The sequence below is a fragment of the Aureobasidium melanogenum genome (assembly GCF_000721775.1).
Source record: "Aureobasidium melanogenum CBS 110374 unplaced genomic scaffold scaffold_2, whole genome shotgun sequence".
In the NCBI taxonomy this organism is placed as follows: domain Eukaryota; kingdom Fungi; phylum Ascomycota; class Dothideomycetes; order Dothideales; family Saccotheciaceae; genus Aureobasidium; species Aureobasidium melanogenum.
Window position 1 is genome coordinate 759,633 of NW_024470054.1, and position 15,285 is coordinate 774,917.

Consider the following 15,285-nt stretch of genomic DNA (forward strand, 5'->3'; position numbering starts at 1 on the left):
TGAGTAGCAAGGGTCAACAGCGACTGCTTAAAGAGCTTAGTGTATTATATATTATACATTATTGAAATTACTGGTTGTGTTTTGGCTGGGGCATTCTTGATTTCATAACCCCTGATCCAAATAAAGGCAATTGAAACACCTCAAACGCATCGCTAGAATCGCAGCATGAAAATAAAGCAAGGTTCATCATGAACCATCATATCTACATCCTGATAACCATATCAGGAACACCCGGTCTACCCACACGATCAACACCAACGTGTCGCTTGCCATCACGACCAAAATACTTTCCATATCCGTAGCGAGGCATCTCCGAGCTTCCTCGAGTTGTCGTGGCATCAGCTCTTGCACGTCCAAACCCGCGCAGAGAGTCCGCGATGGAGACTTTGCTGCCGGTGATTGCCCCCTCAGTCTCGGGGTTTTGGTGGTAGCTGTTGCGTTCGCCAACAGGAGCGGAGAGCAGACGTGTGACGAGAGCAGTCTTGGTTGCGGGTGCTTGGAAGGCAGCATCATTGAGTAGACGGCTCTGATAGAGGAGGGAAATTTTGTCTGCGAGGGTAATGCCACGGTTAGGCAGTGCACGCTTGTGGCCTGCGAATACGAGAATGTATGCGAGAGCATAGATGACGAGGAAGACTGTCAGAGGGTAGAAAGCAGTCATATGTGCGCTGATTCGAACGCGTTGCTGGTTAATATAGAATTGGCTCCAGAAGACACCACCAGCCAGGATTGGGAGGAGTGAGGCAATGATTGTTACGAAGCTGAGTAATGCGACGCGGATATGGCCGTTGACTGCTGCTTTGAGAGTGACCACAAAGGGTGCATCGGCAGCGTAGGACAAAAGAAGACTCTTCTCAGCGAGACAACCACCTGGCGAAGACATTGAAGCGTACGGCTGCAGGCGGCGAAAGGCAAGATCGATGGGCTGCCACACGAGCAGACATAGCAAGCCAAGTAGAGATGGCACGAACGAGTACAGGAAGTTGGATGACGAGAAGCCAAACCTGTTGACAGCCTCTGGAAGGTCTGGCAGGAAACCAGCAGTGACTGTCGTTGCTGGAAGGTAGGATACTACCAGGAATGCGAGCAGGAGAATAAGCGCGATGAAGAACCAGAGAGAGGCGAAGCCAGTTCGGAGAAACCAAGGCAGATAGTTATCAGTGTTGTCAGGTTGCAAAACAAGGTCAGTTGTGTTGTGCGAACCGTAACTGTAGGGTCGATCCTGTTCAGGCTCGTTGATATTGGAGTAGCCAGTTGATTGATTCAGGAGCTTTTCATTGAGGATACTCTCCTCTGTGCTGTACGGTCTTGCGGGCCTGTTTGGTGCACCTAGAGTATGGAAAACGTCATTGGGGTTATAAGCAGTGTTGAAGTAGCCCAGTCTGTCTTGTCTCTCGGTACTGTGACCCCAGAGTTCGTACTTATTCACGTCAACACCAACATCAGCGAAGTGGTCGAGGATGTTGCTACGTTCGGTGATGACAATCAGGTCGGCCAAAGTGCGAGCATCCCATTTGAGTCCCGTTCCCCTGCGATGAAGGAAGAGCCATAGAGTGACGGAAGCAGCCAGCAAAAGGATGTACAGCGCAATCGTGGTCCAAATTGTTCCTTGTGTGGCAAGCCAGACCCAACGACCAGGAGTCCCACTGAAATAGACATTGAAGGAGGAAGCCAGCAATGGAATGGTGAAGATACTAAGCCAAGAGGCGATCAGGAATGTGCCAATGGCTCGCTGACCTACCCTGAGGTGTGCGAGAGGAGGCAATGCAAATCCTGCTGGGTACATGGGTAATGTGGTACCGTGTCCACGAAGCGTTGAGTTCTTGGATGCCAGGGCGATGAAGGGGGCGATTCTGTACACTGCTTTCTCGATCTCAAAGAGCCAAAGAAGTAAGATCATGCCCAGAAGAGTAGGCAGATACTGAAACACGAAATATGTGCCATCCCCAAGGGAGCCGTAGTTGCACAGGCCTGTGCGTACACGAGACCAGATGGCGGTAAAGACAAGGGCGATCAAGTAAAGCGTTAGTAGCGACATGAAGATGGCAAGGCGTATTGGACGAAGAATCGGCGGTAAAGCAGTTAGTGAGGCATAAAAAGAGTCGGTAGAAGGCTCGAATGGGGTGAACAGATGCAACTCTTGCTGCAATGGATGCTGTGTCGGTGTTTGACTGCTCTTGCGTTTTGGGCTCCGTGGGGGGATAGGGATTGGATTGATGTCATCGAAAGGTAAGTCGGGTACGGGTGGATATTCATGCTCTAAGGGTATGAGACCTTCGTCGTAAGCATTGCCAAACTCCGGACCAAGCCAGGGTTTGCCTTCAGCTTCGTCTTCATCCCTTGTGATCTGGTCAAGAGCGAAGCGGACGTAGGGCGTGTCGGCTTCGGGTGTTGGAGGATCATACTGTCGGGCGATTTGCATAGAAGCAGAACTTAGAGCGGCTTGAGGAATACGAATGGGTTCCACATGTGATGGGTTCTCGAGCACTGTACTAGGCACCGGCTTTCTTCTGATGGGTGAGCCTCTCCTCGGCGGAATCGGAGGTACAGAGATCTCGGTGGGAGCCAAGTCACGCCTTCTCACACCATGACCTCTCATTGGTCTTGACGACGGCTTCGACACCTGGCGAATGAGGACTGGTCTAGCAATGCCTTCATAGCTCTGACGTGTGGGGAAAGTGGGCGATGTTGGAGATGCAGGGCTCTCTATTCTGCGGATCGTGCGTGAGTGCGTCCTTGGTAATGCGTATGGTCGTGATTGTGAGGCTCGACTATCTGAGCGATTGGATGATCTGGAAGACAGAGAATAGTAGTCCTCTGATGCCGTGAACGAGCGTTCTGATTGTGTTCTTTCCAATCGTGGTGTCGAAACTGTTGTCGATCAGATCAACACATCAAAAACAGTACTTGATCGCACCTACCATTTGTGTGCTTGAGATGTAAAGATTCCAATGAACGACTCATCGCTGCGAACGATTAAACGGCAAAAACGATTGAAACGACAAAAACTGCTGTCAACGATAACAAAACGTGCAGGGGACTTCAAAGTACAACGAGTTGAGCAGCTGTATTCCTTTTCTTCACTTTCATGGTGATGCTCGATTTTACATGTGGCCGGATGCCGAGGAGGAGGCTGGTCAAGAGCCCACTTTCACCAACCACCGCCGCGAGACGCTCTTCAGGTATCCACCTACCTCGTTTGGTCTTATGTACTCAGCCGCTATACCTGTAGCCAAATCTCTGCCTTTTTGAGCTTGGTGTCCCAGCCATCTCTTACCGATTCGTTTGTTGACGAACATGTCGTGGGTTGACTAGGTGAAGTAGACGTCGATCACAAACACTCTTGCGCCCTGTGCACTTTCCACCACTTGTTCACGTGGGGTTTGGCCAACCTTCTTCCATCGCGTTTTGCGATTCTCCGTCTGGTTTGACAGCGGGAAATATACATCTATAGCGTTTGTCGAGTAATAGCTATGGGTCATCTTCCGAGGTGTGATTTGTAGTCTTAAGATGATTTCTTAGGTTGGCAACGTGACAGACGACTCCGATGATCAAGCTTGATGTCATTGATCCTCACGACTTCTTGCATTGAAGTAACGTCTTTTGTGTTTCTGAGAGTTTTCATGCTTTCCAATACCAGAAGACTATTCGCCTTCACCAGTAAATCTCACATCATGTCGCTTGACTCTGCAGTAGCTCAACTCCTATCTTTGGACCCAGAGAAGACCACACTATCTGGCGCAGGAGCAGGATCAAGCTTCGCCTCAACATCCAAGATCACAACCAAACTCGACGATGGCACAGAAAAACAATTCTTCATGAAAACGGGTTCAGGAAAAGAAGCCTCGGTCATGTTCGAAGGTAGAAACTATCTACAGCCACTTTGTCCTAGCTGAAACTAAAGACAAAACCCAGGCGAGCACGCATCCCTTAGTGCAATCTACAATGCCGTTCCCAGCCTATGTCCCCAATCCTATGGTCACGGCACATTCACCTCTTCACCCTCCACCCACTTCCTCGTCACCGACTTTGTAGACTTGTCAAGTCGATTTTCTTCCAAGGCGTCTTCATCAGCACCTTCTCTAGCTGCAAAGCTAGCAAAACTGCACAGTACACCAGCACCCCCACCACCAGGAGAGTCAACGCCAAAGTTTGGATTTCCGGTTACGACGTGTTGTGGTGATACGCCTCAAGACAATAGCTTTAAAAGCAGTTGGGCGGAGTTTTATGCTGAGAATAGACTCATGTTTATTCTTAAGCGTAGTGAGAAGACTAATGGACCTGACAAGGATTTGCGCTCGATGGTCGAAACTACTTGCACAAAAGTAGTGCCACGCTTGATAGGTGATGATCATCTCAATGGCGGTAAAGGTGTTACTCCTGTCGTCGTCCATGGAGACCTTTGGTCAGGCAACGCCAGTCTCGGGAGACTACCCGGTATGGAAGCTCCCGAGGATATCATCTATGACTCTAGTGCCTGCTATGCGCATAGCGAGTTCGAAATTGGTATAGAAAAAATGTTCGGAGGGTTTGGAGGAAGCTTCTTCAAGGAGTATCATGAAATTGTCCCCAAGACAGAGCCTGCGGAGGAATACGCAGACAGGATTTCTTTGTACGAGCTGTACCACCATCTGAACCATCACGCGATATTTGGTGGTGGCTACAAGAGTGGTGCTGTCAGCATCATGAGCAAGCTGATTGGAAAGTATGGCAAGGACTAGTAATGGTAGCAGACATAGTCCGAAACAAAAATCACCTTTTTAGTGCGAGAGAGACCAGGCAAATGATAGATGGTAGATGACGACATTAATGGATTTGTAGCCGTACAGTTGATGTACTTTTTTATACACAATTCTTCGGCTCTTGAAATATGACGGCCCCAATCCTTCTGGACTCCAGGCAAATGCTCCCCAGCGCAAGTTGATATCTGATGTCCGCTCCACCCAGTCCAGCTCATAAAACTCCCGAAACGCCAAAGCCGATGATCGAAGACGAAAGAAAGCATGAGAGAAGGTCTATGCAGCGTTCAAAGGCTTGAAGTCGCCAGCATCCTCGGCCATGGCGAGAGAGTTCTTCTTGGCGCGCTTCTTGAGGACGTTCTCGATGAAGGCTTCACCGGCCTTGTATGAACTGCGGACCAGGGGACCACTGGCGCAGTAGAGGAAGCCCATGTCAAGGGCGCGTTGTCTCCAAAGCTCGAACTTTTCGGGCGAAACGTATTCTTCGACCTTCATGTGACGCTTGGTGGGGCGCATGTATTGGCCGAAAGTCACAACGTCGACATCAATCTTGCGGAGTTCTGTGCACAGTTCAGATTAGCCTTAGTTTCGCAGAACTTAGATTGACAGATCTTACCCTTAAGTGTATCCCAGAGCTGATCCTCGGTCTCGCCCAGTCCCAGCATCAAACTGGTCTTTGTGATCAAGCCTTCCTTGGCCTCCTTTGCAGCCTTGAGGACTGCAAGAGACTGACGGAACTTTGCGCGAGGGTCGCGAACAAAAGGTGTCAAGGCTTCGACGGTCTCCATGTTGTGTGCGTAGACATCCAGACCACTCTGGGCAACCACCTTGACCATCTCCAGATCACCAGCGTAGTCACCGGTCAAAGCCTCGACGAGCATTGTAGGAGCCTTCTGCTTGATCTTCATGATGGTACTGGCGAAGTGGTGTGCGCCACCATCTGCAAGATCGTCGCGGTCAACGGATGTCAAGACAACGTAACCAAGACCCCATCGTGAAAGTGCTTCTGCGGTGTTCTCGGGCTCGTGAACATCAAGCGGCGGGGGCTTTCGGCTTGTCTTGACGGAACAGAATCGGCAACCACGTGTACATGTGTCGCCCATAAGCATGATAGTGGCAGTAGCAGCAGACTTGTCGCTGCCGCCCCAGCAGTCGGAGATGTTAGGGCAGCGTGCTTCCTCGCAAACAGTGTGTAGGTTCAGACCGCGCAAGTCATTCTTGATCTTCTTGAAGTTGTTGCTGCTGGGAACGGGAGTCTTGAGCCATTCGGGCAATCGTGTGTGAGGCTTCTTCTTGCCGGCAGGGCCAACCATGACCGTCTTCAATTCCAAAGCTTCCTCAGGACTCAATGGAGCTTCTTTTCCAGAAACAAAGTCGCCAAATGCAGGACCAGCATTCAGGATATCTGAGAACTTCGTGGCTTTCCGAGGGGTAGATTTCGTTGTGTTCGGCGATGAGGGCGTGATATCTGATGCTGCCGTGGCAAGGCATCGTCTTTGTAGGAGGGGCGCATGTGTGGACGACGAAAGGATTCGACGGGAAGCTGGTCGTAGTGAGGCCATGTTGGATGATGTGGTGAGGTAAAGAGTGTCAGTCGAAAGGAAGTCCTGGGAGAGCGGGCAAACAATCTCTCGTCAATCGTTTGACTCGACTCGGGCCGTCCTAGAAATTCCCGCTTCGGCGCCGCCACTCAACTCCGCGAGGAGGCGCAACGCCGTATCTGCCCGCAGACCCTCATTACGGAGACCCCCTCCTGGCTGCAACTGTGGGTGCCGTTACTCGTCATAGGTACCTCAACATATCAATTGCCCTTCTCTTCGCCTTAACATCGAACATTGCTATGACCGCTCACACGCTAACCACTTTTCGCTATGATGCCGATTCTGGCAAGTTCGTCAAGAAGACTACGCAGCGCAGTCTGGGCTTGAACGAGGTCAAAGTCAGGGTTACACACTCAGGCATCTGTTATACAGATGTTCATGCAAAAGAAAAGGCTTGTGGACTGGGCCACGAAGGTGTCGGTCTGATTACTGATCTTGGAGCCAATGTGACTTCCATGAAGATCGGTGATCGCGTGGGCTGGGGGTAAGTAATGCTGAAGAACACTTTCTTTCATTCCGTCCATATTATCCCAACATGATCTGATGATATTGTAGATGGCTACGTAGTGTAAGTGACTCGATGAGTGAATTGATCGCATAGACTAAGCATATCAGTCTTGTGGAAATTGTCCTGTCTGTGTCGATGGATATCGCCAGTACTGTAGCCAAGCAAGCGGCTTTGCTTTCTGTGACCATGACCAAGGTAACCAGACATTACCAACAACGTCCCAACCATACTGACTTCATTTGAGGTGCCTTTGCCGACTCTCATATCATCGATGCCAGCTTCGCATACCACATCCCTGCTGAGATTCCTTCCTGGCAAGCTGGTGTATTCATGTGCGCCGGTGCTTCTACTTACGAAGCCTTGGATGCAGCTGGCACGAAACCACATCATCGCGTCGGTATAGTCGGCTTAGGAGGTCTCGGCCACATGGCTGTTCTGTTCGCCAAAGCGATGGGCTGTGCTATCACCGTCTTCTCTGGCTCAGAAGGGATGGCAGAAAGCAAAGCTAGAGATGCCTTCCAACTCGGCGCTGACGAGTTTCGCGCTCTGAACAACATTGACACTCCTGTCCGACCAGACTCAAATACTGACAGGACTGACAATGCATCCAAGTCACTGATAGACGTCCTACTCATCTGTGCTAACGAGACACCCGACCTAGAGAAGATTCTGCCCTTGCTAGCACGCAGAGCAACCATCGTTCTCATGTCGATACAGCAGAAGCCACTAGTCATCCCATACATGCCTTTCATACTTCCCGGTCATAGGATCATCGCTTCAACCGAGGCGTCGAGGCAGAACCATCTTGCTATGATACAATTCGCAGCGAGACACAAGATATCACCTTGGATAGAGCGCTTCCCTATGACTGAAGATGGCTTGAAGAATGCTTTTGAAAGACTCGAGAGTGGCGAAATGAGGTATAGAGGGGTGCTCGAGATGCCTGAATGAATATTGAAATTTTTGTTGTGAGAATATTTACTCGATCATGTGTTTTCGTTAGAGCGCAAAATCTAGTGGTGCTTGGGCGTATCCTCGTCGTCCTCACTCATGAGACCTTCCAACTCAAACTCTTCCGCGTCTCTTATCTGGCGGTCGCTTGCGTCTGGAATACGAGCATGTCCATTTGGCAGAGCAGAACCATTGAGCCTCATCTCGGGATCGGGGGTTTTGCCATTTGTGGGAGCTTCCGCGTAGTAGGTATACAGACGAAGAAGCATGTTCACGACTGTGATAAGCATTAGCTTCGGTTACTGTTGGGTTCAGGAAATTTGTGATCTTACAAAGGAAGAGGAGGAAAGCAAAGCTGTAGAGGATTAGAATGTAAGTAACGTGGGTGACACCGGCGTTGGACAAAAGTAGCATCTGCTCTTCGGTAGCGCCCATAAAGAGGAAACCACCGGCGTACAGCAAGAAAGGAGGTAGGAACTGGAAGCTGTTGGTATCTTCTCCATCTTCGGAAATGGAGTTGGCGTCTTTCAACACAAAACTGATCTCGATGATGCGGGTGATACCAGCAGCCATCAAGGTGTAACCGAAGACACTGTGTACCATAGTACTCAGGTGCAATTCCTGAGGGTGACCACTCATGGCCCAGCCAGTGATGGCGATGACAATGGCAGGAATGAGGTTGCGCTTAGGACGGCCACGGCGGTCGCGGCTTAGCCACATGCCCAAAAGACCTGCGCACCACCAAATGATGCCCATGCTGGTGTGCTGCAAGTCATTGCGTACCCAGGGACCTCCCCATCTGTGTTCGGTGAAAGTGTTGACACATCCCCAAGCAGCGATGACAAGACTGTCGTAGAACTCCTGCGAGCGGCCAGTGCGGCGCAGCCAGATCTGACCAACGAGAAGGAGGATGGTGTAAACGATGCCGTATGCGATGAAAGCGGATCCCATGATAAAGTGGGCAGCACATTGACCGACATGATCGCCCTGGCAGAAGCCTAGGGCTGTAATTCCACCAAACAGCATCTGGACCCAAGCAGCTATCGGCATGATCTTGCCCAGTATACCGTGTGCAGAGACAATCGCCTTTCTAATTTTGCCCAGAAAGCCGCGTTCAATGTGGAGTTTGAGATAGATGCCCATGGCGGCTTGAGCAAAGAGCATCATCATCAACCAAGGGGCATATTGCGCGTGTACGTTCTTGCTGAATTGGCGACCTTTGTGGGCGTGGCCGAGCAGGTAGCCCAAGATGGCGAGGCCAGTGGCAGTGATCTGGACGGGAACATGCCATCGCGAGCGGACGATACCCAGGACCATGCCAACGGGGAACAGAATGCCCCAAGCGAATATTTGAACGAGGATGTGGACCCATAATGTCGTGTCCTGGGCGAGAGTCAGTCTCGGTATAGAGTACGCTCATGCGGGAAAGCCTACTAGAGGGTCAGGCGAGATAGCAGCGCCTTCAGGGATCTTGTCTTCATGATGCTCATGCGCCTGAGCAGTCGAGACAAGCAGAGCAAGAACGGTGGCGGCTTGGACGCTCTTGCTCAGCATTCGCGGCGACAGCTGCGTCGAAAGGGCCATCGTAATACACGGTGCAGATGACAGTCACAGTCTTGTAATCTTCGAGTCCGAGTCTTCCTATGAGGTTTCGTGCATCCCCTTTGTCGTCTTGTCCAACAGGACAAAAACAAAAGGTTTACCCCCAGCCCACCTTGATCTAAAGATTGCTGACCACGCGTATCCCGCCAAGCCATCCGATCCCCTATTCTTCAAGCCAAATTCCTCTCGCCTGATTTCTTCTGCATTTTATGTAGACCAGGATACATGTTCAAGAGCACCTGGAATGCTTGATAAAACTTATTTCCGCTTGGACAATCCGTTCATTCCATCTGTTTGCGTTGTAGTTCTACTTTCAGTCTCAGTATCAGATTATCGGGAAGGCGCGGATTATGCTTATATCCTTTTATGTCCGATGAAGCACGAATCAGGGTAATTCAACCACATCTCGTCGCTGCTTCTTCCTGTAGTGTTGCTTCCGTGGTACTGCAACATTGTCACGCACTAGCCATCGTAGAAAGTCACCCTACCAATCAGTGCAACCTAGAATGCTCTGATTATCTCCAGTCGACTACCGGAGCAATCGAGAAACCTCTTTTCCGTAGAAGCAGCAAACATGGCCGAAGATAATCTCTCCTCTTCGCCCACTGCACCACTCAAGTCGACGATGTCTTCAAAAACATCATCTTCCGGTAGGGACATTCAACTCGACGCTCTTCGTGCTCGTCAAGCTGCTCTCGAAGCAACTGTCGCCGAGTTGCTCTCTCAGCGTACCTCTCTCGTCAACACCTTCTCTACAACCTCTGATACCCAGGATCTAGAAGACACGGAAATTCGTGCAAAGCTTGCGGTAGATGCTGTCAACCTGAAAATCAAATCTCAAATCAAACAGCTACAGCAGTACAACGACATCAAAGATATTGGCACCCAGCTGATGGGAATCATTGCTGAGAAGCGTGGTTGCCGCATCGGCGAAGTCCAGGAAGAGTTTGGTATTAAACCCGACGATTGAAAGGTAGTGTTTCGCGCCTCGTAAGCAAACATCCCTCAATTGAGCTGCCTGTACTGACTTCTTTCAAGATATCAAATTACCCAGATCCAACACGAGCTACCGGTACCATATAACAGAGAACGACGATCAGTCTTGCTGCAAAGCTTGTGTGGCAGGAACCAGGAACCCTCCAACACATCCAGTTGGCGAGGAGTTTTGGTGTTGCAGGGTATCATCAGACATATATACATATATATCGTCTACCCTCCCCGTATCCAAAAGTACGCGACTTTCATCATACTCCCACCACAACGCAGAGTAAGGTAGTCGCTATAAAAAGGCACAATCTTATATGGAGACAAATGCTATCCATAGAGAGTCAATCCTTTGTTGCTTCTCAGCGGGAACTGTCCAGTTGCCTGGTTGTATCATGCATCTCTACAGCTATACGCGTTGCATACTTTTGAACACGGAGAGGACGGATCAACCTTATCCTGCGAAGATTGTGGACATTCGCCATTTCGACTGCTTCACTCGCAAGTGAATTGGAGACAATTGCAGCCTAAGCAATTCTCCGTTATATAATAGCTTCCTATTGGCTGTTGCCTTGCTATTGCGCCTCCAATTTTCCGTCTTCCTTATTGTCGCCTTGTTATTGTCGACGCGGCTATATCAACTGTTTGCTCACAGCTTGTGCACTCTCTCTTCTTCCTCGACATCGCGCAAAACAATCTTGAGCATCCACAACCACAACGTTACTTCTTCATAACCACTATCAAGACCTTCAAGCTTTTATCACTTCCAACGTTTTGCGCACTCTTCAAACACCATCACAACAAGCCTTCACGCGTGATCTTGCACATTCACATCACGACCAAGCATCACTTTTCTTCGCCATAACAACTACCATCACTCAAGCCGCCAAAATGGCCAACTTCACTGCATTCATCACTCTTCTCGTCGGCATCACCACCTTCTTCACCGACAACCTTCCTGGCGCCCGCTCCTTCACTTCTTGGGGTCAGAAACTCCTCGCTGCTCCGACCCAGACTCACTTTGAGTCTGTCACAATCATCACTCCGGTCACTTTCACGACCACTTTCACTACCACGGCCATTCCGACTTTCACTTCATCAATCGCACCTCCCGGCAACGAGCTCGCCATTGTCCACACCACTCTGCCTTCCGGAGATATCTGTTTCTTCGCAGCTCTCAAGGAGATCATCTGCGCCTTGTACGCGCTCCTTCACCTGCCATCTGATGCCGCCACTCTCATCTCCGCCATCTTCTTCGCAAGTCTTCTTCTGGCTCTCGTCGTCTGCTTCTTCGTCTCCTCTCCGCCCGCCATGAAGCCAGAAGACCTCATCCATCTCGAGGCACAAGTCAACGAAAAGGACGAGCTCATCCAAAAGCTTCGTACCTCCTATGCCGCGGACCGCGCAGGCCTCCTCCGCAGGCTGCAGGTCCAGAGAGATGAGGCAGACAAGCGCCTGTCCGCCGCCTCCACCCAGCACTACTCCGCCCTGGCCAAGAAGGATCAGGAGATCAGCACGCTTCGTCACGATCTTGCCTTCGCCGACCTTCGTGAGGAGGGGGCCCGCTTGAAGGCCTCTGACGAGGTGATCACGCTTCGCAAGGAACTTGGTCAACTCCGACGCGAGCGTGATTGCCTTGAAAGAAGGCTGGATGCTCAAGAAGAGCTTGTTGCTGGTGCCGAGGAGGCACAGGAGAAGGTCAAGGAAGCTGAAGAGCGCGCCACCGCCGCTGCTCAAGAAGCCCTTGAGGCCAACCAGAAGGTCGAGGCCGCCAAGAAGGCCCACAAGGAGTATCTCGTTGGTGAGAGAGCTCGTGGCCAGGCCGCCGTCGACAAGGTCAAGGCCGAGGTCAAGGAGGTTTTGGCCCTGAAAAGGGTCGAAGAGTACAAGGTCCAGGCCCGGGATCAGGACCTCAAAGCCCTGAAGTTGGAGATGGAGAAGCTGAAGGCAGAAGTGGCAGTGGGGGCTGCTGCTTCTGTTCCGACGCCACCCATCTTCACATCCGGTTCCTCGGCCGCCACAGCACAGGCGATGCGTGACAAGCTAGCTAACGTCCCTGTTGCTGTGGGTGCTTCTTTTGCTCCTGGCGTTGCTGGCCCCTCTGTTCCTGCTCCCGGGCCCTCCGCGCCTGCAGGAAAGGTCAGTTTGGGGCCGCGTCCTCCTCCTAAGGGCCCTTTTGCTCCAAAGCAGTGGGGTGTCAACAGCAAGCGTCGTGGAGCATAGGGGAGGAGAGGAGGAGAGGTTCTTGTGTTGTCGTTCTGGGGGTCATTTTCTGGTGTGTGTGTTTCTCTTTGGGGGTTAAGGTTTCTGGTGTGTGTTTTTTTGCTGGGTGTCGTTTTCTTTCTTTTGGGAGTTTGGGAGTTTGGGCTTTTTTTCTTCTTCGCCGCTGGTCGGTGCAAGGTTTCTTTCTCTGTTTCTATTTTTCCCTGCATGAAGCAAAGCATGGTACAACTTCTGATGATGGAGATGATCAATGAGAACAATGAAACATGTCAAAAGCATACATATCTTGTACTCCCAAATGTGATTTACAGTACAAAATACAGCATCAAAATGCAGAAATCGATTCGGAAAGTAGACCCTGTCCAGTGAGAGTGGATGGTATCAGTTGCTCTCAGTGGAAACGATCCATAATCTCAACTATATTCTGCATTTTTATGTATACCATATTGAGAATATTCGATCTGGGAGCTGTGAGATACACTATACAACCAGAGGCATCAGATACCGAGATGGATATCTCAAGATCGGATGCTTGTTGCATATCAAGCTATAAAAATGCACAAATGTATCCATATTCTAGGTAGCACCAGAGAGATGCCATCAGTCCGTCACTCTCACTGGACAGCAACGATGATCCCGATCAAATTCTGCATTTTTATAAGCTCATATGAGCAAGTCATCAAACAGGAGGGAGCACATAAATATGCTAGTAACATTAATCTATAGTCTATTTAAAGGTCATCACTCATTCTACCGCTTCGTAATGTACATTAATATATTCTAAACCACCGACGAAAAAGATGAAATTGGAAGTTTAGCAGGCTCGGGCTCTGCTATAGAGTCTCCTCGAAGGAAGACGGGAAGTTCGGTTATTGAGGGCCTTGTACCTCGCATACTGCGCTCGAGTTCTTTGGGGTTTGCTGTTAGCCAGTGGAGTACACAGACTGATAGGAAGACTATTACGTGAGTCAGTCAACGGTACTTGAGTGGAAGCGACAAGAGAGTATGAAACTTACTATCCATGTTGCACTGTGTAAAACAGAGCCATACTCGCTCTCTGCCACCTGTAACGTAGAAGATTGTGGAGTTGATGACACCCCAGCCGAGGATGAGAATAGTGCCAATCAAAGACTTGCATGCCAGACCACGAAGCTTGCAAGGTCTTGTGGAAGCAGGTAGAACGATACCGCTTAAATTAGAATCGACCTCTACAGCATGGGCATCAACACCCTTCTTTACACTGCTAGGTCTGCCAATATGGCTCAGACGATTCAAAGTCTTGCCAAATGTTACAAAGCGCTCAGGGACCGATGGGAACAGCTCTGTACGTCTGGTCCGTCGAAGCATTACGATAAAGACTCCAGTGAGGACAGCATACGTCACAGCCTCGTAGATCTCAAGAGGCGCGACAACAGCTGGAGGAATGCCTTTACGACATCTGCCATCGTTGTTGGCAATATATGCGACTGGGTTCAAAAAGGCCCAGACGAGTAGGAAGGTAGCAAAGACACCCACACAGGCCGTAGACAGAATCCACATGGGGTCGTCCCGACGCCGAAGGTAGTCCAAGTTTGCGATGTGTGCTCGTTCGATGAGGAAGAGTTGAGTTGTGAGTCTACCGGTGAAGAGAAAGCCGATACAGAAGTAGATTGCCGTTCGACAAAAGCCGCTTGTCTGGATGCCGACTCCAGAGATGGCTATAGATGTTATGAAGAAAGCGATGGAAACGATGTAACTAGCATAGACGAGCGAACGTATCCACGAGATGTGTCGGATTGTGTGCCAGCGGACTTCTTTGACCCGACGCCCTAGTAGGATGTCAGTTGCATAAGCCAAACAGTCTTCTCTAGTAGATACTCACAAAATAGATAGCAGGTAAGGATCAACGGAAGAAATGCCAAGGAGCTGTATATTGCTCTACCAGGTACAGTGTTGTGCTGATGTGCTCGTGGTCCAGGGTGGTCATCTTCGAAGATCGCAAACAGGTGCCTTCGCAATAGTTCTGCCATCTTGCACTTAGATATGATGACCAGAAGTCGAATCGGAGAGTAAGAGGAGGCAAAGGCTCGATAGCGAGGGAAGTAGCGTGTGTGATTCCATATAAGCAAAGCCCTCGGATATCTCGCCAGAAACAATAGTGAATCGTATTGCCGACTGCCGTTTTGAGCTTAGTGTAGTCTTACATGTATAGCTAATTGTGGTTGATAGTTGCATCTGGCCTGGAGCGTTAAAGACGTTGACCCCGGTATACAGCTGAACCGGAGTGTGTTCCAGTATCCGACAGAGGCCGCTACATACCGCACGACAAAACCAGCAGAAGACGTCTGAGGCGTTGTCATGATGCTACGTGAAGGATGTCGTGTCTGAGGCTTATAGCTCATACGACTCTCGAAGAAGTCGAGGAAAGACGGTCTGTAGAGATGCCTTTACCTCAAGGCGAAAAGATAGCGAAGTATCTCCACATGACAACGTTGCCATAAAAAGAAGGGTAACGGTTCTGTAGCCTACGAGTCTCTACAAGCCTCGAAGCCATGGGGATGCCCTTCGAACGACAACGTAGCTGACAGACAGCAAGCTAGCCAGAGACCAGCTCTGGAGCCCGAGATGATACTGCACTGGTTCCTCCATTGGCTGCTATCTCTTACAAATCCCGACGCTGGCCGTTGAACAGCTTTCT

The 15,285-nt window shown here is 50.2% G+C and overlaps 8 protein-coding genes across 8 annotated transcripts; 4 read left to right on the top strand and 4 right to left on the bottom strand.

The window, feature by feature from the left end:
* Positions 1-229: 229 nt before the first annotated feature.
* M437DRAFT_11937 (uncharacterized protein) lies at positions 230-2,392 on the bottom strand (the record flags this gene model as incomplete). Its single annotated transcript, XM_041018637.1, has 1 exon — positions 230-2,392. A coding segment is annotated over one exon (2,163 nt), but the record flags the coding sequence as incomplete, so codon positions are not given.
* A 1,282-nt stretch (positions 2,393-3,674) lies between these two features.
* Positions 3,675-4,721, top strand: M437DRAFT_72060 (Ketosamine-3-kinase; the record flags this gene model as incomplete). The annotated part of the gene is made up of 2 exons (XM_041025787.1): positions 3,675-3,861; positions 3,916-4,721. 2 exons carry the CDS (start codon positions 3,675-3,677, stop codon positions 4,719-4,721), a joined length of 993 nt encoding a protein of 330 aa, XP_040883512.1.
* A 294-nt stretch (positions 4,722-5,015) lies between these two features.
* M437DRAFT_39971 (Lipoyl synthase) lies at positions 5,016-6,301 on the bottom strand (the record flags this gene model as incomplete). Its single annotated transcript, XM_041020110.1, has 2 exons — positions 5,016-5,299; positions 5,356-6,301. 2 exons carry the CDS (start codon positions 6,299-6,301, stop codon positions 5,016-5,018), a joined length of 1,230 nt encoding a protein of 409 aa, XP_040883513.1.
* A 278-nt stretch (positions 6,302-6,579) lies between these two features.
* Positions 6,580-7,799, top strand: M437DRAFT_39944 (GroES-like protein; the record flags this gene model as incomplete). Its single annotated transcript, XM_041020102.1, has 4 exons — positions 6,580-6,824; positions 6,896-6,908; positions 6,956-7,043; positions 7,093-7,799. The coding sequence occupies 4 exons, from the start codon at positions 6,580-6,582 to the stop codon at positions 7,797-7,799; spliced, it is 1,053 nt and encodes a 350-aa protein (XP_040883514.1).
* A 62-nt stretch (positions 7,800-7,861) lies between these two features.
* M437DRAFT_40125 (uncharacterized protein) lies at positions 7,862-9,353 on the bottom strand (the record flags this gene model as incomplete). Its single annotated transcript, XM_041020128.1, has 3 exons — positions 7,862-8,076; positions 8,132-9,182; positions 9,234-9,353. 3 exons carry the CDS (start codon positions 9,351-9,353, stop codon positions 7,862-7,864), a joined length of 1,386 nt encoding a protein of 461 aa, XP_040883515.1.
* Positions 9,354-9,975: 622 nt separating this feature from the next.
* Positions 9,976-10,371, top strand: M437DRAFT_80983 (uncharacterized protein; the record flags this gene model as incomplete). Its single annotated transcript, XM_041027462.1, has 1 exon — positions 9,976-10,371. One exon carries the CDS (start codon positions 9,976-9,978, stop codon positions 10,369-10,371), a length of 396 nt encoding a protein of 131 aa, XP_040883516.1.
* A 905-nt stretch (positions 10,372-11,276) lies between these two features.
* Positions 11,277-12,608, top strand: M437DRAFT_80984 (uncharacterized protein; the record flags this gene model as incomplete). The annotated part of the gene is made up of 1 exon (XM_041027463.1): positions 11,277-12,608. One exon carries the CDS (start codon positions 11,277-11,279, stop codon positions 12,606-12,608), a length of 1,332 nt encoding a protein of 443 aa, XP_040883517.1.
* A 780-nt stretch (positions 12,609-13,388) lies between these two features.
* M437DRAFT_39963 (uncharacterized protein) lies at positions 13,389-14,617 on the bottom strand (the record flags this gene model as incomplete). Its single annotated transcript, XM_041020108.1, has 3 exons — positions 13,389-13,564; positions 13,625-14,416; positions 14,470-14,617. The coding sequence occupies 3 exons, from the start codon at positions 14,615-14,617 to the stop codon at positions 13,389-13,391; spliced, it is 1,116 nt and encodes a 371-aa protein (XP_040883518.1).
* Positions 14,618-15,285: the final 668 nt, after the last annotated feature.